Consider the following 22116-nt stretch of genomic DNA (forward strand, 5'->3'; position numbering starts at 1 on the left):
GGCAGGAGGATCACTTGAGGTCAGGAGTTTGAGACCAGCCTGGCCAACATGGTGAAACCCCATCTTTACTAAAAATACAAAAAAAAAAAAAAAAATTAGCCAGGTGTGGTGGCAGGCAACCATAATCCCAGCTACTCAGGGGGCTGAGGCAGGAGAATTGCTTGAACCCGGGAGGCAGAGGTTGCACTGAATCAAGATCACGCCACTGTATTCCAGCCTGGGTGACCGAGGGAGACTGTCTTCAAAACAAAACAACTAATTTTCAGTTATTAATTATCTCAATCTCCTCTTCTTGAGAAATGAGAAATATTCAAAAACAGAGTTCAACTCTTCAAGACACTATTAATCTATTTTCATATTTAATCACTTAAAAACAATGAGCTACATAAAAATTTGTGATTTTTAAAAAATCACTGTGTTTTCACCACTGGGTGGTGAAGCCTATTGTAGTTTTCTAGAAGTATCATTCTAAAATATAAAAGATCACATCTGTAATCCCAGCACTTTGGGAAGCTGAGGTGGGCAGATCACTTGAGGTCAGGAGTTTGAGATCAGCCTGGCCAACATGGCAAAACCCGTCTCTACTAAAAATACAGAATTAGCCAGGCATGGTGACACATGCCTGTAATCCCAGCTACTCAGGAGGCTGAGACATGAGAATTGCTTGAACCTGGGAGGCGGAGGTTGAAGTGAGCCAAGATCACGCCACTGAACTCCAGACTGTGTGATAGAGGGAAACTTTCTCAAAAACAAAACAAAAAAACACTTCAGAAACTGAGCTCCAAAACTGCCATTAATAAAACAGGTCAAGAAAAAAAAAAAAAAAAAAACCTGAGTACAAACTAGTTGTCTTCAAATTCACTGAATAAAAAGACATGAAACACGCTCTACAGTATCTAAATAAACAGTACTACATTTCATTATTGGTTATTCACAGTTACAAAGAAAAGGGCCAAAGAAAGAAGCTTTACTTAGTTTGATTAAGTCTTGACTGACATTCAATTTTGGTATTACTTTAACAATAATACATAAGCTACATACATTTAGAGTGGCCAAACAAGACAGAAAAAAATCCCAATAGTCTAGGTATTATATAAACCTTCGCCATATCACAGGAATTTAGTGACTACCACGGAGTTCCAGGCTAAAAATCCCTCTATTTTATCAAGAAACATGAAACTCAACAGCAAACATAGGTCTTTCTTTACTCAGTTTTTAGAAAGTATCTCAATGTATTAAGAAATCTACAGACACTTGGAAAGGATTAACTGATTCCTTTTAAAGATGACTTAAAATTTAAAGACAAAATCTAAATCATGGAAATATGCTCCATTATTTGCAATTATCTGGTTACAAATCTTATAGATGAATCAGCAAAAGCTGTAATAATATAACTCATACCACGATTAGGGATGAAGATAATCCCAAACCATATAGAAATGAATCTGAGGAATCGACCTGAGGATTCTGAAAGGCAAACATTAGCTTACTAGAAAATAAGTGTGGTCTATGGGGAAGCAGGAAAGGCAGACAGAGGGAGACACATATAGAGAGATACACAGCAAATACAAAAAGAGAGAAACAAACAGAGATGGAAGAGAAAGGAGAGAATGACAAACACACTGGACTGTAGTACAGGGGCGGGGCACTGAAGGGATGAAGGATGTCAGAGAGATATCTAGGCAGAGGGAGTTTTGGGGAAGGGGACAAATACAAAGACAGAGAGGGATGTGGAGGAAAAAAATCACAAAGGCAAAAGTAAGAGTCAGAGAAAAAGTGAAAATTAGAGAAAAATAGATAGGACACAGAGCATAAATCTTCCCAAGAAGCCTAGCTGCAAATGAGCAAGAATCTTTTTTCAATTATACTAAACAGGTAAGTCCACTCACAGAGAATAGCAATTCAGATATATGAAAAGTCCCTATTTCATACATGGAAGCAAAAATGATCCCTCTTATTAACAGCTGCTCAAAAAGTCAATGGACTTAAAAAATGAATATTCTAAATTGCAAATCTGGTAAATTATACTACTATTAAAAGTGGTCTCCCTTTCCTCTGCAGGACCAGGTCCATACTACTTCAAGCATACAAGCCACTCCATGTGTTCAAACTGCAAAATGTCTTTGTCCATTTGGACTACTTTAGAAAATACCATAAACTGGGAAGCCTATTAATAATATAATTAATAATAGAAATTTATTTCTCACAGTTCTGGAGGCTGGGAAATTCAAGATCAAGGTACCCACAGTTCGGGTGTCTAGTGAGCACCCATTTTCTAATTCGCAGATGGCACCTTCTGGCTGTGTCCTCACATGGCAGAAGCGGCAAGCGAGCTCTCAGGGATCTCTTTAATAAGATCACAAAGTTCATATATAAGGGCTCCAGCCTTATGACCTAATCACCTCCCAAAGGCCCTACCTCCTAATACCATCACATGGGTGATCAGGTTTCACCACATGAACTTTGGGGGATATAAACTCTCAGACCATTGCACCTGCCATTCTGGACTCACCTTTAAAAAATTTCCCAGAAACACCAAGCTATTTCGTGACTCTGACCCTGTGCTTTCCTCTTTCTGTACAGTAAATCACTCCTTATAAGCCCTTACTGAGTTTCATTCTTTATAAAATTTTCTCTGACCTCGCATCTACTTCAGACTTTCAGTAATTCCTCTAGAATTCCATTGTATGTCAATACTTCTGCTACAGCATTACCACACACTATTTCCTTTTTTAATGTCTTCTCTCCTACTAGACTAGAATGTCATCTCTTTGCACTAGTATCATCTAACATAGAACGTGAAACAAACAGGCACCTGGGAATTGTTGAATGGTCAGACTAATGAAGGTACAGCCCTCCGCTGTTTGATCAGAGTGAAGAGGAAAGTACGTATTAGATAGATTGACTAACGTTTGCCTCTCACCTGTTTGGAGTTGGTTAAATACAATTTTGCTCCCAGATTTAATATCTGCAGTTTTACCAGATCATCTTCACTAGTGAAGCTTTTAGCCATCTTCCTCAAAACATCAGGGGCAATTTTAGGAACTCGTTCACAGTTTTCTCCAATTAGCCAAAGAATACTTGCTCTAGCAACAGGAACCTAATATGAGAAGCAGATTACATAGTTAGAAGTAAGTTAATCATACTCTAATATTAACATAGAAAAGGTTTTAACTATTAAAAATGTTTTACAACTATTAATTCATCTAATGTATATCTAGGAATTATTCCTGTATTTATGAATTTTCCTCAGATAAACACATAGGAAATCTCATTAAAATTGATTTTGAAGAGAGTATCTTAGAAAATATCCATAGAGCAAAAACCAATGGTCTAGAATCTAGATTCTATCAAAGACGAACAAATTCTGGAAGCAAGTCTGTCTGCCCATACCTATTTGTTTCTCCATGATCTGTTGCTGCTTTTGTGCTACAATGGCAGAAATAGTTACAATGAAGACCATAAGGTCCTCAAAGCCAAAAATATTGAGTGTCTAGCAATTTATAGAAATGGTTTGCTGACCCCTGCTCTAGAGCAGCAGTTCCCAAACCCCAATGCCCATAAAAATCATCCAGGGTTCTTATTAAAAAGACAGGTTCCTGGGATCAGCTCCAAAATAGTATTTCTGTGGTGGGGCCCAGATAGCTATGTTTTAATTTAAAAAGCACCACAGATGATTCCTGAGACAGGTGGTCCACAAAGCCCATTTGAGAACCCATAGATAATACAGAAAAAGAAACAGATCAATTAAGTACTGTGATTCCAAATCAAAACTGTTTTTGCTCTTTATGTATAAGCATCTACAACACTGAAAATATATCAAACCGATAAGATCATCAAGGTCTGCTTATAAAATCATAAATCCTGGTCGATTATTTGGTCAACAAAAGAAATAGGGATAAATTTGTCCAATATTGCATTTTGGCATTATATTTTTAAATAAAGTACATTTCAATATAATTTATCTTCTTAAAAGTCGCTGCTTTGTGACAAATTGGAAACCTTCCATAAGTACCATTAAGACCAACAATTTAGAGTATGCAAATTAGTTTTATTACTATTTGCTTATTTGTATCCTCCCCTATTCCAAAAGGAATTTGAGATGGTGTGTAAATTAATTTCAGTGAACATTTTCACCTCACACAGAAAATTTGTTTTTTATAATAAGTGAAAAGGCTGACAGCTATCATTAAAAGACGGCATCAAGAGGAAAGATAACGTTCTTTTTATAAAGTCCTTTTACAATTTTGCAAAGTCCTAATATTTTCTGTAGTTTCATGGTTATACACAGTATGACTGTCAAAGAAAAAAGTGAGAATAAGGACCTTTCCATAGCCAAAATTTTATCACAATATTTACCATTGCAAAATTTTTCAAAACACCCACATTATGAAATTACATAAAAATATTAAGTTACAATATTGAGTCCTTCGCTAGAATCAGAACGAGATGATCAAAAAAGCTTTTAAATAAAAAGGTATATATTTTAAAATAACAGCACATCTTTACATTATTATTTAGCCTAAGTTGGGTGAGACAGAAGAAATCCATACACTTATGCAATTAACAAAAGGTCTAAGTGCTAATACAAATCTATTCATACAGTGTGATAAAACTGATGCCCTTACTGTACACTGATTTCTGGAAAGAAAAGAGGTTATTTCTGATGTTCCAAAGGTTACACTGCATTAAGACTTTACTCCCAATCTATTATTTGAAATTGGGCTAAAGAATAGTAATTGAGTGGTACATTAAATTTTCCAGTATAGAGCAATTCAAGTTGCCTGCCATAATGAAAGGTAGTTCTAAATAAGAATATATGTGCAACTTCAGATTTCAGTTATGCTAGATTTATTTTTCTTAAATATTTTATTATATATTGCTAGTATAAAAATCAGAATTCTACGACATATCATAATCTATTACCCCATTTTAAGTAATTTTCTTCTGGTAATGGTCTTTTGCAATTAAAAAGACAATCCCCAAAACAAGTAATGTTTAAAGAGATTGTTTATATTCATGAATATACTAAAATTAAAATAAAAATATTGGAATACTGTAAACCCTCATAATACATATATTTAAAATACAACTCTTTGAAAAAATTAAAAAACAATAAATCATAATGCTCACAAATAAAAATCTCAAGGTGGTGGTAAGAATAAGATTTGTAATTTTCTAGAACTAAACTAATAAAAACCCCAACTAAAAAATTTTAAAACTTAGAAAACTTCACCACAAGAAACAATATCAATATAAATATACTATAAATATACTTATACCAAACTTTTGGTGATGGCATTTTATTACAAAGCTTAGGAAACTGACAAAGAACATTTTTGAGCAGGTGGATGGGATCAGAATACTAAGATTTTTGGATTCCAGCTTTCCTTTTCTCTTCCCATTAAGCAACAGGACTCTCATTTATACACCATTGATACTATGAATTCACAGCCACTACTTTCAAAGATTTGAAGCAACGGAAAAAAAGGCAAGTAAGAAAATTAGTCACTTTCTAGAGGCTGGGCACAGTGGATCACGCCTATAATCCCGGCACTTTGGGAGGCTGAGGCGGGTGGATCACTTGAGGTCAGGAGTTCGAGACCAGCCTGGCCAATATGGTGACACCCTGTCTCTACTAAAGATACAAAATTAGCCTGGCATGCACCTGTAATTCCAGCTACTTGGGAGGCTGAGGTATGAGAATCGCTTGAACTCAGGAGGCGGAGGTTGCAGTAAGCTAAGATCGTGCCACTGCACTCCAGCCTACGTGATGGAGTGAGACTCTGTCTCAAAAAAAAGAAAAGTAAATTAGTCACTTTTGGTTCCCCATGGTCTTTTTAACCATAAAATAAATAGGAACATTGAAATAAAACCAAACTAATAATACACACACAGACACAGACACAGGCACAGACACACACACAGTCATACATATGATATAATACTTTCATTATGAAGCTCTGCTTTTCACTATTCTCAAAGACAAACTGGATTTTAAATGACTTTGCCTGATTCTTTATTCTAAATGCCCTGAGAAAGTGATTAAATGCACTTTTCAAACCTTGTACTAGAAGGCAGTTTCCACGGCCACCGCAACCCATTAATTTGCCTGCAAAAACAAATAATGATTCCTAGCCCACCACAGCAGTTATAGAAAGACATCTAGAAAGATTTTACAGATCACTCTATAAGCAGTTCAATTTAAAAGCTATTGTGTTTCAACACCAGCCCACTGCACAGTGCAACAGTCTAAAGTAAACCCTACAAAAACATCAATTTCATTTATTTAAATTTGTCAAAGGCAAAATCAGTAGACATCTAAGCAAACTGCATACCAACAGCAAATCAGATCTAATACTCTGTATCTGGACTCAATATGCATTAAAGCCTAAGCCTGAATTACAATGGGGTGTCAGAGAAAGGGTGGGTAACTTGTGAAATGGCAGGCATCCTGTGAGGCATCTGGGCAAGGAAAATACAAAGTGCTATTTCAATATTACTCAGTAGTTTTTACAGAAGACATGAAATCTCATCTGTCCCATTAAACATTATGTGAAATCCTGTTAGAGCAATCCACAGGTAGCATTGGTTGTTTTGTGGTTGTCGTTGTTGTTGTTTTTTGAGACAGGGTCTTGCTCTGTCATCCAGGCTGGAGTGTGGTGGTGCAATCATGGCTCACTGCAACCCCAAACTCCTGGGCTCAAGCAATCCTCTCGCCTCAGCCTTCCAAAGTGCTGGGATTACACGCATAAGCCACCACGTCCAGTTGAGAGTATGCATTTTATTCTAGAAGCACTCCAAAACCAGTATTTATCATAAACGAAGGAAACTCCAAAGGACAGAATACTCACAATCAGAACATATAAGTTGACTGTATTACAGACATAAATCTATTTGATTTGACCGAATTCAAAATGTAAAATACATTCAAACTTTAGTTTTTATATTTTCAATAACTAAATAACCAATGAAAACAAAGTCCTGAATATGATAAAATCTGTGTTCTCTTTTTAAAACAAATTATATAGCTAATATCTATTGAGCTCTTACCATGTGCCATGCACTCTTTTTGAGAGCTTTACATATTTTCTCGGTCATTCATCACCAAAACTCTATGAAGTATGCTCTACCATGATCTGCACTAGATACATAAGGAAACTAGGGTAACAAAGGGGTTAAGAAACTTGCCCACATCCCACAGCTGGTTAGTGGTGGAACTAGGATCAGAACTCCAAATGTGAATCCAAAATTCACACTGGATCACTGGGCAGCGACAAAATGAGTGTGGTAAACTAGGAAGAATACTGGCCAGCAAGCTATTGAGACCGGATCTGATCCCACACTGATGGTGTATATCAAGGAGGCAAATAACTTCACCTCATTGGGGTCACATTTACTTATTAATCAGATGAAGGATTATTCCTTCATCCTCTGTTTGTCTGCCACATTGTGCAATGGCTCCTTAGTGCCTCCTGCCATTTCCCCAAGAGCCAGATTTCCAGGGCAGATCCAGGCCATTTTCTTGCCTGTTCCCACACCCATGTGTAGTGGGACATTTTCTCACTTCTTTCACCTCTTCTTTTAAGGATAGGTAATGTGGCCAGGTGGGAAGAGGTCTTGCTATCACTTCTGTTCTCTCTCCTTCCAGAGGAAAGATGGACCCAGGATTCTGCCTTAATAAAGTGGCTCAGGCACTGAGGGAAAACATGCTCATTATTGACCCCTTGTCCTTAGACATTGGACAGATTGGCTTTTCCTAAAATTGCAGTGTTTTAGAATGACATTTCTGGGTTTGAGGGTGAAATAGGTAGAGATTCAGGAGGATAGAGGTCTCATTTAAGGCTCTTATTTTAAGGCTCACATTTTAGAATCGCTTGCCTACGTTTAGGAGTTATCAGGTACTTGGTCAGATTAATAAAACGCTGCTTTTATTTCCACATGGCCATTGTTCTTGTATAAATAGCTATCCTGAGTGGAACAGAGAGATTCTGGGGATACAATCATTCTTCTCTCCTGACTTTGAAGTTATGTCTGCTACATCCCTCACCACCTTCTCCTGGAGTAACTTGTGGTTGACCATTTTGAGGGTTCTGCACAACAAATTGTTTTGATTCTTCCTTGCTTGTCCCACTTCAAGCCTTCAGTTTCCTCAGATACATTAGATGAGCAGTAACAACTAATTATCAGCTTTTCATTCTCCTAAAGTTCAAATGTGTGCTATAGAATTCCATGCAGCTTTAATTATTTTAATTTCTTTTATTATCACATTCCAGATTTGTCTACTGTTGCTACCTCTCTCTGCTTCATAATAATTAGAAGGGAATTTTTGGTTTTATTTTCTTTCCAAAAGACCAGATTTAACATGTACTTTTCAACTTATACATATTTTTTGTATTCTATTTTACAAAATCAACGTTGATCCCTCTTCTTATGTTTTGATTTGTTGTTCTTTTATTTTTTTATCCCTATACTTTACAAATGGTGATCTTTATAACTTTAAAGATCCCATTTAAATGTTCCACACATTTTGAAATACAGCATTTTATTTCCTGGGTTTTAGAAAAAAGTTTGCATTTCTTCTTTAAACACATTCTTTAATCTGAAAGTACATTTCTTACTTTGCAACTTGTCTGGTACCCTTTTAAATTATTTAAGTCTAATTTCATTGCTTAAGGTCAAAGAATGCAAAATCTTTAAGTTTTCTTTATGCCTAAATACATTCTTGATTTTTTGAAAATATTCAATGGATATACTTCTAAAAGTGGCTATTATCTGTTCAAGAGATATAAGGTTTTAGCTATATTTACTAAATAAGTTTTTGATTACTTAATTTTCTTGCTTATATCTGTCTAATAGAAATATCTAATATGAGAGTAATACATTACAGTCACACATTGTAACTATTTTATCAATTTCTCCTCACATTTTGAATAGATTTTTCCTTTACATATTTACTTGGTTGCCATATATTTTGTGCAAATAGGTTTGTGCTTATTACTTTCTTTACAAATAACCCTTTTTTCATTTTATAATGTTCCTTTTTATCTTGTTAAATGCTTTTAATTAACTGTGAATCTCACTTTCTTGTTCATATTTGCTTAATATCTCTTTCCTTACCTTCTTATTTTCAACTTTTATCAATTGATTAAGGTGCTTTAATTATAAATGGCCTGTAGCTAGTTTTTTTCATTCCAGTTGGTAAGTCTGTATTTTGATGAGAAAATTCAGTCCATTCATATTCAAGATGAGAAATATTTGATTTTATTTCTTCCATCTTTATCTTATTTTTTTAATATTTATTATTTATTTTACATATGTTTTCTTTCTTCTTATTTTTTCTCTGGCTTCGTAAAACTGCTATTTGTTCCTTTATTTTCCTTTGTGAATACTGAATTCTCACCATATTTTTATATCTATTAATGGTTATCTTCTGAGAAAAACAAAAGCTGAAAAAAATAAGCTTTGCTATATAGAGCTGTAAGACCGTACTTATCTGGTTTATAGTCCAGCAACTGTTGAGAAAGTTGATGCATTGGCCAGGTGCTGTGGCTTATGCTGTAATCCCAGCACTTTGGGAGGCTGAGGTGAGATCACCTGAGGTCAGGAGTTTGCGACCAGCGTGGCCAATAAGGTGAAACCCATCTCTACTAAAAACACAAAAATTATCCAGGCATAGTGGCGCACGCCTGTAGTCTCAACTACTCAGGAGGCTGAGGCAGGAGAATCACTTGAACCCCGGAGGCGGAGGTTGCAGTGAGCTGAGATTGTGCCACTGCACTTCAGCCTGGGTGACAAAGCAAGACTCAATTAAAAAAAAAAAAAACAGGAAAGAGAGAGAATGAGAGAGAGAGAAAGTAAGTTGACATATGGTTCATTAGTTATTGGTCAGACAAGTGTTTCTTCCTGGGGGCTGTATCACTTCTGTAGGAAATAACTAAATATGAGCAGGGGTATTTATAGTTGTTACAACGACTAGAGACATGACTGAATTTTGATGCTTGGTGACTAGGAATGCTAGATGTCCATTTCAGTGGCTTTGAGACAAAAAGCTTATCCTCTCACTTCCCATCAAAGTAATGTCAAACATCTGTTCTACACTGGGATAGACATTGATCATGTCACTCTAATTCCCAAGTTGTCAATGATTTGAGGGAAGCAAAAGGAAATAATAAAAAAAACCTTGGCTAGGTCACTGAGTAGGTATGTGAACTGAATACAGAAAAGGAACAGGTGACCCTATAGACTAATACAATTAAATATTTGTCAAATAAAAATAAAGTGAAATTTTTAAACAGATTATAAATGGAAATGAGATATAGCATAATGCACTGGTTAAGAAAGCAGACCTGCTGCTCTGTGACCTTGGGCAAGTTACACAACCTCTTTGTGCCTCAGTTTTCTCAAACATAAAATAGGAATATTAAGAGAACTTTCCTTGAAGTGTTGCTATTAAAAAATTAATAATTTGTCTTTTTAAGGTAATTAGAATAGTGCCTGGCAAATGATATGCTCTACAGAAGTTATTTTAAATAAGTAAAATATAAAAGAGGCAATAAGAAAGCTTACAAAATTAAAACCTTACTATAGTCTGTCTTCTTCAAAAACAGTGACTATTGCCTTAATAACAGCTTACACTGAGCACTGTTCTAAGTGCTTCACATGCATTGACTCATTCTTTCCACCCAACAGAGCTCTAAGGTTGTCAGTACTATGATCCCCATTGTACAGATGAGAAAACTGGAGCATAGAGAAGTCAAGTAACTTGCTTAAGTTCACGAAGCTAGTAAAAGGTACAGACTAACTGTGAATCCAAGTCTTCTGGTTTTCAAATTACTCTCTTAACCCTTACATCTCTCATAATTAACCTCTATGAGAAGTCTTGGCTTTGTTCACTAGAATCAACAATAAGAACAGATATGAATAGAGAGTAACTCTCTGCTGAGAGATGGAGTGAGGGCTCAGATGCTTAATGACTCCTGTAAGCCTTATTTTTATTTTTATTTTTTTCAGCTTTAAGATAAATGTGTAACTGCCCTGCAAGATTTACTAACACTCCAAGGGAAAGACAATTTTGCAACCAGAGATATTTAAAATTGGTCTTGACTGGTAGGCTCTAAATCTTGTGATCCATTACCTTTGACTACACAAAAATGATCCCTCTGAAGAGACTGAGAATACAGATTAACCCACCTTCAAAGAAGGAAATAATATACTCATCTCTAAACTACAATTGCATTTATTATAGACATCAGTTGGCAAAACATTAACCAGCACTCAAGGAAAAGGCATAGTAAAAGGCAAACACAATGGTGAAGAAACAGCTGAAGAGTTTGAAGAAAAACCAGAAGAGAAAAATCACAGAAGCCATGAGGAGAGACTATTTCAAAAAGGAAAAAGTAGTTAGTGTAGTACAATGCTAAGAAAAGATCAAGGAAGATATGGACAGAAAAGTATCTATTGGATTTAGAAAGAAGGAGATAGCAACCTTGGAAAAGGCATAGTGAATGAAGTGCTGGAGAATCAAAATCCAACTGTGATGGGCAGGGAGTTTGACGTAAATGAATAAAACTTGTTGCAGATAGTTCTTTCAAAAACTTTGGTTTTAAAGGGAAGAAGAGCATGAAGTAAGATAGAATGACAAACACTTAATGCAGCACTACTGTGTGCCAGTCAGTGTTCTAAGGGCATTACTGTATTAACTAAGCTAATACCTATAATAATACTATATTGTAGGTCCCTTTATGATCATCATTTGACACATGAGGAAAGTGAGGCATAAAGACTTTAACATGAGGACAGAGCTGGTAAGTGAGGGAGTTGAAACTCATATTTATTATTTTTTTTAACATAATTTCAGACTTACAAGAAGAGTAAAAAAAATTCTGCATACCCTGCACCTAGACTCCCCAAATGTTAACATTTTACTACATTTGTGTTAGCTATCTCTCTAGGTAAACATATATTTTTATTTTATTATTTATTTATTTATTTGAGACAGAGTCTCGCTCTATCGCCCAGACTGGAGTGCAGTGGCGCAATCTCAGTTCACTGTAGCCTCCACCTCCCGGGTTCCAGCAATTCTCCTGCCTCAGCCTCCTGAGTAGCTGGGATTATAGGCACACACCACCACACCCAGCTAATTTTTGTATTTTTAGTAGAAACGAGGTTTCACCATGTTGGCCAGGCTGGTCTCAAACTCCTGACCTCAGGTGATCCACCCGCCTTGGCCTCCCAAAGTGTTAGGATTACAGGCATGAGCCACCATGCCTGATCACATTTTGTTTTCTTAACCAAAAAAGGTAAGTTGTAGGCATGCTCTTATACCCCAAAATACCTCCAAATATAAGATAATATCATCTGCAAACAAGGATAATTTGACTTCTTCCTTTCCATTTGGATGCCTTTATATCTTTCTCTTGTCTGAATGTTCGAGGTAGGGCTTCCAGTACTGTGTTGAATAACAGTGGACATCCCTGTGTGTTCCAGAGCTTGGATGAAAGGCTAAGATTTTCCCCATTCAGTATGATACTAACTGTGGGTCTGTCACATACGGCTTTTACTATATTGAGGTATGTTCCTTCTATCCCAGTTTGTTGAGGCTTTTTATCAGGAAAGGATGTTTAATTTTATCAAATGCTATTCCAGCATCAATTGAAATGATCGTATTTTTTTTGTCCTTCATTCTTTGATATGATAAATCACACTGATTGATTTATGAATGTTGAACCATCCTGGTAACCCTGGGATAAATCTCACTTGGTCATGACGAATGATCTTTTAAATGTTTTGTTGAATTCAGTTTGCTAGTATTTTGTTGAGGACTTTTGCATCGATATTCAACAGATGTTGGCCTGTACTTTCGCCTGCCTGCCTGCCTGCCTGCTTGCCTCCCTGCCTCCCTTCCTCTCTCCCTCCTTCCCTCCCTCTTTCTCTCTCTCTCTCTCTCTTTCTTCTTTCAATGTGTCCTTGTCTGGTTTAGGTATCAGGGTAACAATGACCTTGCAGAATGAATTTGGAAGTATTCCTTCGTCTTCTATTTTTTGGAATAGTTTAAGTAGACTTTACTATTAGTTCTTCTTTAAATGGTAGAATTCAGCAATGAAGCCATTGGATCCCGAGCTTTTCTTCACTGGAAGAACTTTTATTATGGTTTCAATCTTGTTACTGGTTTTTGGTCTGTTCAGATACTGGATTTCTTCATAGGTCAATCTTTGGAGGTTGTATGTGTCTAGGAAGTTTTCCATTTCCTCTAGATTATCCAACTTACTGGTATACAGTTGCTTATAGTATCCACTGTTGATCCTTTGAATTTCTACAGTATCAGTTATAATATCTCCTTTTTCATCTCTGATTTTATTTCTGCTCTGATTTTTATTATTTCTTCTACTAATTTTGGGTTTGGTTTGCTCTAGGATTTCTAGTTAAGGTACATCATTAAGAGAGGCAGTCCCAAGATAGCCAAATAGGAACAGATCCAGGCTACGGTTCCCAGCGTGAGCAACACAGAAGACGGGTGATTTCTACATGTCCAACTGAGGTACCGGGTTCATCTCACTGGGGCACGTTGGACAGTTGGTGCAGGATAGTGAGTGCAGGAGAGTGGGTGCAGCCCACCAAGCAGAGAGAGAACGCCACAAAGATATTCCTCAAGAAGAGCAACTCAAAGACACATAATTGTCAGATTCACCAAGGTTGAAATGAAGGAAAGAATGTTAAGGGCAGCCAGAGAGAAAGGTCGGGATACCCACAAAGGTAAGCCCATCAGACTAATAGCAGATCTCTCGGCAGAAACTCTATAAGCCAGAAGAGAGTGGGGGGCCAATATTCAACATTCTTAAAGCAAAGAATTTTCAACCCAGAATTTCATATCCAGCCAAACTAAGTTCCATAAGTGAAGGAGAAATAAAATCCTTTACAGATAAGCAAATGCTGAGAGATTTTGTCACCACCAGGACTGCCCTACAAGAGCTCCTGAAGGGAGCACTAAACATGGAAAGGAACAACCGGTACCAGCCGCTGCAAAAACATGCCAAAATGTAAAGTCCATTGATGCCAGGAAGAGACTGCATCAACTAATGAGCAAAATAACCAGTTAACATCATAATGACAGGATCAAATTCACACATAACAATCTTAACCTTAAATGTAAATGGGCTAAATGCTCCAATTAAAAGAAACAGACTGGCAAATTGGATAAAGATTCAAGACCCATCAGTATGCTGTATTCAGGAGACCCATCTCACATGCACAGACACATATAGACTCAAAATAAAGGGATGGAAGAAGATCTACCAAGCAAATGGAAAACAAAAAAAGGCAGGGGTTGCAATCCTAGTCTCTGAGAAAACAGACTTTAAACCACCAAAGATCAAAAGAGACAAAGAAGGCCATTACATAATGGTAAAGGGATCAATTCAACAAGAAGAGCTAACTATCCTAAATATATATGCACCCAATACAGGAGCACCCAGATTCATAAAGCAAGTCCTTAGAGACTTACAAAGAGACTTAGACTCTCATACAATAATAATGGAGACTTTAACACCCCACTGTCAACATTAGACAACAAGACAGAAAGTTAACAAGGATATCCAGGAACTGAACTCAGCTCTGCACCAAGCAGACCTAATAGACATCTACAGAACTCTCCACCCCAAATCAACAGAATATACATTCTTCTCAGCACCATATGGCAATTATTCAAAATGGACCACATAGTTGGAAGTAAAGCACTCCTCAGCAAATGTAAAAGAACAGAAATTATAACAAACTGTCTCTCAGACCACAGTGCAATCAAACTAGAACTCAGGATTAAGAAACTCACTCAACCTGTAATCCCAGCACTGTGGGAGGCCGAGACGGGCGGATCACGAGGTCAGGAGATCAAGACCATCCTGGCTAACACAGTGAAACCCTGTCTCTACTAAAAAAATACAAAAAACTAGCTGGGCGAGGTGGCAGGCGCCTGTAGTCCCAGCTACTCGGGAAGCTGAGGCAAGAGAATGGCGTAAACCCGGGAGGCGGAGCTTGTAGTGAGCTGAGATCCGGCCACTGCGCTCCAGCCTGGGCGACAGAGTGAGACTCCATCTCAAAAAAAAAAAAAAAGAAACTCACTCAAAACCACTCAACTACATGGAAACTGAACAACCTCCTCCTGAATGACTACTCGGTACATAATGAAATGAAGGCAGAAACAAAGATGTTCTTTGAAACCCATGAGAACAAAGATACAACATACCAGAATCTCTGGGACACATTTAAAGCAGTGTGTAGAAGGAAATTTATAGCACTAAATGCCCTCAAGAGAAAGCACAAAAATTCTAAAATTGACACCCTAACCTCACAATTAAAAGAACTAGAGAAGCAAGAGCTATCACATTCAAAAGCTAGCAGAAGGCAAGAAATAACTAAGATCAGAGCAGAACTGAAGGAGATAGAGACACAAAAAAAACCCTTCAAAAAAATCAATGAATCCAGGAGCTGCTTTTTTTTGAAACGATCAACAAAATTAATAGACTGCCAGCAAGACTAATAAAGAAGAAAAAAGAATCAAATAGATGCAATAAAAATGATAAAGGGGATATTACCACCAACCCCACAGAAATACAAACTACCATCAGAGAATTCTATAAACACCTCTACGCAAATAAACTAGAAAACCTAGAAGAAATGGATAAATTCCTGGACACATACACTCTCCCAAGACTACACTTGAATAGACCAATAACAGGCTCTGAAATTGAGGCAATAATTAATAGCCTACCAACCAAAAAAAGGCCAGGACCAGATGGATTCACAGCCGAATTCTACCAGAGGTACAAGGAGGAGCTGGTACCGTTCCTTCTGAAACTATTCCCATCAATAGAAAAAGAGGGAACCCTCCCTAACTCATTTTAGGAGGTCAATATCATCCTAACACCAAAGCCTGACAGAGACACAACAAAAAAAGAGAATTTTAGACCAATATCCCTGATGAACATCGATGCAGAAATCCCCAATAAAATACTGGCAAATCAAATCCAGCAGCACATCAAAAAGCTTATCCACCATGATCAAGTGGGCTTCATCTCTGGGATGCAAGGCTGGCTCAACATACGCAAATCAATAAACGTAATCCATCACGTAAACAGTACCAAAGACAAAACCCACATGATTATCTCAATAGATGCAGAAAAGTCCTTCGACAAAATTCAACAGCCTTCATGCTAAAAACTCTCAATAAACTAGGTATTGATGGAATGTATCTCAAAATAATAAGAGCTATTTATGACAAACCCACAGCCAACATCATATGGGCAAAAACTGGAAGCATTCCCTTTGAAAACTGGCACAAGACAGGGATGCCCTCTCTCACCACTCCTATTCAACACAGTGTTGGAAGTTCTGACCAGGGCAATGAGGCAAAAGAAAGAAATAAAGGGTATTCAATTAGGAAAAGAGGAATTCAAATTAACCCTGTTTGCAGATTACATGATTGTATATTTAGAAAACCCCATCGTCTCAGCCCCAAATCTCCTTAAGCTGATAAGCAACTTCAGTCTCAGGATACAAAATCAATGTGCAAAGATCATAAGCATTTTTATACACCAATAACAGACAAACAGAGAGCCAAATCATGAATGAACTCCCACTCACAATTGCTTCAAAGAGAATAAAATACCTAGGAATCCAACTTACAAGGGATGTGAAGGACCTCTTCAAGGAGAATTACAAACCACTGCTCAAGGAAATGAAAGAGGACACAAACAAATGGAAGAACATTCCATGCTCATGGATAGGAAGAATCAATATCATGAAAATGGCCATACCGCCCAAGGTAATTTATAGATTCAATGCCATCCCCATTAAGCTACCAATGACTTTCTTCACAGAATTGGAAAAAACTACTTTAAAGTTCATACGGAACCAAAAAAGAGTCTGCATTGCCAAGAGAATCCTAAGCAAAAAGAACAAAGCTGGAGGCATCACTCCACTTGACTTCAAACTATACTACAAGGCTACAGTAACCAAAACAGAGATATAGACCAATGGAACAGAATACAGCCCTCAGAAATAATACCCCACATCTACAACCATCTGATCTTTGACAAACCTGACAAAAACAAGAAGTGGGGAAAGGATTCCCTATTTAATAAATGGTGCTGGGAAACCTGGCTAGCCACACGTAGAAAGCTGCAACTGGATCCCTTCCTTACACTTTATATGAAAATTAATTCAAGATGGATTAGAGACTTAAATGTTAGAGCTAAAATCATAAAAACCCTAGAAGAAAACCTAGGCAATACCATTCAGAACACTGGCATGGGCAAGGACCTCATGTCTAAAACACCAAAAGCAACAGCAACAAAAGTCAAAATTGACAAATGGGATCTAATTAAACTAAAGAGCTTCTGCATGGCAAAAGAAACCTCCTTCAGAGTGAACAGGCAACCTACAGAATGGGAGAACATTTTTGCAATCTACTCATCTGACAAAGGGCTAATATCCAGAACCTACAAAGAACTCAAACAAATTTGCAAGGAAAAAACAAACAACCCCATCAAAAAGTGGGCAAAGGATATGAACAGACATTTCTCAAAAGAAGACATTCATACAGCCAACAGACACATGAAAAAATGCTCATCATCACTGGCCATCAGAGTAATGCAAATCAAAACCACAATGAGATACCATCTCACACCAGTTAGAATGGCAATCATTAAAAAGTCAGGAAACAACAGGTGCTGGAGAGGATGTGGAGAAATAGGAACACTTTTACACTGTTGGTGGGATTGTAAACTAGTTCAACCATTATGGAAAACAGTATGGCGATTCCTCAAGGATCTAGAACTAGATGTACCATATGACCCAGCCATCCCATTACTGGGTATATACCCAAAGGATTATAAATTATGCTGCTATAAAGACACATGCACACGTATGTTTATTGCAGCACTATTCACAATAGCAAAGACTTGGAATCAACCCAAATGTCCATCAGTGACAGATTGGATTAAGAAAATGTGGCACATATACACCATGGAATACTATGCAGCCATCAAAAAGGATGAGTTTGTGTCCTTTGTAGGGACATGGATGCAGCTGGAAACCATCATTCTTAGCAAACTATCACAAGAACAGAAAACCAAACACCGCATGTTCTCACTCATAGGTGGGAACTGAACAATGAGATCACTTGGACTCAGGAAGGGGAACATCACACACAGGGGCCTATCATGGGGAGGGGGGAAGGGGGAGGGATTGCATTGGGAGTTATACCTGATGTAAATGATGAGTTGATGGGTGCAGCACAGCAACATGGCACAAGTATACATATGTAACAAACCTGCACGTTATGCACATGTACCCTACAACTTAAAGTATAATAATAATAAATAAATTAAAAAAAAAAAAGTCAGGAAACAACAGGTGCTGGAGAGGATGTGGAGAAAAAGAAACACTTTTACACTGTTGGTGGGACTGTAAACTAGTTCAACCATTGTGGAAGACAGTGTGGCGATTCCTCAAGGATCTAGAACTAGAAATACCACTTGACCCAGCCATCCCATTAGTGGGTATATACCCAAAGGATTATAAATCATGCTGCTATAAAGACACATGCACACGTATGTTTACTGCAGCACTATTCACAATAGCAAAGACTTGGAACCAACCCAAATGTCCATCACTGACAGACTGGACTAAGAAAATGTGGCACATATACACCATGGAATACTATGCAGCCATCAAAAAGGATGAGTTTGCGTCCTTTGTAGGGACATGGATGCAGCTGGAAACCATCATTCTCAACAAACTATCACAAGAACAGAAAACCAAACACCATGTGTTCTCCCTCATAGGTGGGAACTGAACAATGAGAACACTTGGACACAGGATGGGGAACATCACACACCGGGGCCTGTCGTGTGGTGGGAGGAAGGGGTTGGGATAGCATTAGGAGATATACCTAATGTAAATGATGAGTTAATGGGTACAGCACACCAACATGGCACATGTACACATATGTAACAAACCTGCACGTTGTGCACATGTACCTTAGAACCTAAAGTATAATAAAAAATTTTTAAAAAGATACATCATTATTTATTATTTATTTGAAGTTTTTCTTCTTTTTTGATTAGGCTCTTATAGCTATAAACCTCTCTTTGCGTACTGTTTTTGTTGTATCCCGTAGGGTTTAGTATGTTGTGTTTCCATCATCATGTTTCAAGAAATTTTTCAATGTCCTTTTTAATTTCTTCCTTGACCCACTGGTCATTCAGGAGCATATTGTTTAATTTCCATATGTTTATATTGTTTGAAAATTCCCCTTGTTTTAGATTTCTAGTTTTATTCCACTCTGGTCAGAGAAGATGCTTGATTTTTTTTTTTTAATGTTTTAAGACTTGTTTTGTGACCTAACATATGCTCTATCCTTAAGAATGATCCATGTGCTGATAAAAAGAATGTGTATTCTGCAGCTCTTGGATGAAATTTTCTGTATGTATCTGTTAGATCCATTTGATGCATAGTACAAATTAAGTCCAATGCTTCTTTGTTGGTTTTCTGTCTGGAAGATCTGTCCAATGCTGAAAGTGGAGTGTTGAAATATCCAGCTATTATGGTATTGAGGTCTACCTTTGTCTTTCTCTCATAACATAACATTTGCTTTATATATCTGGGTGCTCCAGTGTTGGGTGCATATATATTTAAAGTCGTTACATCCTCTTGCTGAAATGACTCTTTAGCATTAAATAATGACCTTCTTTGTCTCATCCTACACTTTTTGTCTTTTGTAAGTGTAGGAAGAGACAGACATTTTGTCTGATATAAGTATAGCAACGCCTGTTCTTTTTCGGTTTCTACCAACATGGAATGTCTTTTTCCATCCTTTTCAGTCTACGTCTATTTTTATAGGTGAAGTGTGTTTCTTGTAGGCATCAGATCAGTAGGTCTTGTTTATCCATGCAGTTACTCTATGTCTTTTGATTAGAGAGTTTAGTCCATTTACATTCAGTGTTATTATTGATAAGTAAGAACTTACTCCTGCCATTTTGTTACTTGTTTTCTAGTTGTTTTGTGTTCTCTTGCTTCCATCTTTTCTTCCTGTTTTCCTTTTAATGAAGGTGGTTTTCTCTGGTGGTATGATTTAATTTCTTGTTTTTTATTTTTTGCGTATCCATTTTACGTTTTTAGATTAGAGGTTACAATGAAACTTGCATATACTGTTTTATTAATATAATCCATTATTTTAAATTGATGACAACACTGATTGCATATATCATCAAGCAAAAAGAAAACTAATAAAAATTCTACCCTGCTTTTTCACTTTTTGTTGTTTCTACTTATGGCTTATTGCACTGTCCATGTCTTGAAAAGTTGTTATAATTATGTTTAATCAGTTCATGTTTTAGTCTTTCTACTCAAGACATGAGTACTTTACACACAATTCTAGTGTTACAATATTCTGCTTTTCTGTGTACATACTATTACCAGTGAATTTTGTGCCTTCTTAAAATTTCTTCTTGAATGATTTCTTCTTGCTTACTATCATCCTCTTCTTTCAGAGTGAAGAGCTACCTTTAGCATTTCTTATAGGACAGGTCTAGGTCTGTTGTTAATGAAATCCCTCAGCTTTTGTTTGTCTGGGAAAGTCTTTATTTTTCCTTCATATTTGAAGGATATTTTCACTGGATATACTATTCTAGGGTAAAAGTCGTTTTCCTTCCTCACTTTGTGTCATGCCACTCTCTCCTGGCCTGTAAAGTTTCCACTAAAAAGTCTGCTGCTACATGTATTAGAGTTCAATCACATGTTGTTTCTTTTCTCTTACTGCTTTTAGGATCCTTTCTTTATCCTTGACCTTTGGGAGTCTGATTATTAAATGTCTCAAGGTAGGCTTCGTTGGGTTAAATTGGCTTGATGTTCTATAACCTTCTTGTACTTCAATGCTGACATCTTTCTCTAGGTTTGGGAAGTTCTCTGATATTATTCCACTGAATAAACTTTCCATCCCTATCCCTTTCTCTACTTCCTCTGTAAGGCCAATATCTCTTAGATTTGCCCTTTTGAGACTATTTTCTAGATCTTATAGGTGTGCTTCATTCTTTTCTTTTTTCTTTTGTCTCCTCTGACTGTATTTTCAAAGAGCCTGTCTTCAAGCTCACTAATTCCTCTTCTGGATCAATTCTGCTACTAAGAGACTCGGATGCATTCTTCAGTGTATCAACTGCATTTTTCAATTCTAGAATTTCTGCTTGATTCTTTTTAACTATTTCAATCTCTGTTAAATTTATCAGATAGAATTCTACATTCCTTCTCTGTGTTATCTTGAATTTCTTTGAGTTTTCTCAAGATAGCTATTTTGAATTATGTGTCTGAAGGGTCACATATCTCTCTGTTTCTCTAGTATTGGCCCCTGATGCCTTATGTAGTTTGTTTGGTGAGGTGATATTTTCCTGGATGGTCTTGATGCTTACAGATGTTCATCAGTTTCCAGGCATTGAAGTTAGGTATTTATTGTAGTCTTTATAGTCTGGGCTTATTTGTGCTTATCTTACTTGGGAAGGCTTTCCAGGTTATTCAAAGGGACTTGGGCCTCAAGCCCAATAATGTTGTGGTTCTTGCAGACTGGTAGAGGTACTGCCTTGGTGGGCTTGGATAAATCTGGGAGAACTCTCTAGATTACCAGGCAGAGACTCTTGTTCTCTTCCTTTGTTATCTTCCCAATCATTGTGCGCTCCCCCCACCAAGTGCAGAGATTCTCCATGCCACACTGCTGCTGCCAGGGGATGGGAGAGCAGAGGCACTGGCAATTCAAGACTGTCTTTCCTACCCTCTTCAGTGCCTCTTTCAGCAATATGAAGTTAAAACCAGACACTGTGATTGCCCACCTGATTTTTGGTTATGATGGTGCTTTTTTGTGTGCAATTAGTTGCTAAAATTTTGTGTTCCTGCAGGGGCGACAATCAGTGCAGCCCTCTATTTGGCGATCTTGCTCCACCCTTCAAGATTTGTATTTAAAAACTAAGATCTAGCATATAAAGGAATGAAGTACTATATTCAAAAACATACATGAACCCTGAAAACATGCTAAGTGAAAGATGCCAGAAACAAAAGGCTACATATAGTCCA

The 22116-nt window shown here is 37.1% G+C and overlaps 1 protein-coding gene across 5 annotated transcripts in view; it reads right to left on the bottom strand.

Annotated features, from left to right (window-relative positions):
- AP3B1 (adaptor related protein complex 3 subunit beta 1) overlaps window positions 1-22116 on the bottom strand; it is a 297879-nt gene that overhangs the window by 129816 nt on the left and 145947 nt on the right. For all 5 annotated transcript variants that reach the window (XM_073993667.1, XM_045393910.2, XM_045393911.3 and 2 more), the window contains one exon: window positions 2924-3100. In XM_073993667.1, coding sequence (XP_073849768.1) covers window positions 2924-3100 — 177 coding nt within the window. The remainder of the gene's footprint in view (window positions 1-2923; window positions 3101-22116) is intronic.

Source organism: Macaca fascicularis, chromosome 6, assembly GCF_037993035.2.
Source record: "Macaca fascicularis isolate 582-1 chromosome 6, T2T-MFA8v1.1".
In the NCBI taxonomy this organism is placed as follows: domain Eukaryota; kingdom Metazoa; phylum Chordata; class Mammalia; order Primates; family Cercopithecidae; genus Macaca; species Macaca fascicularis.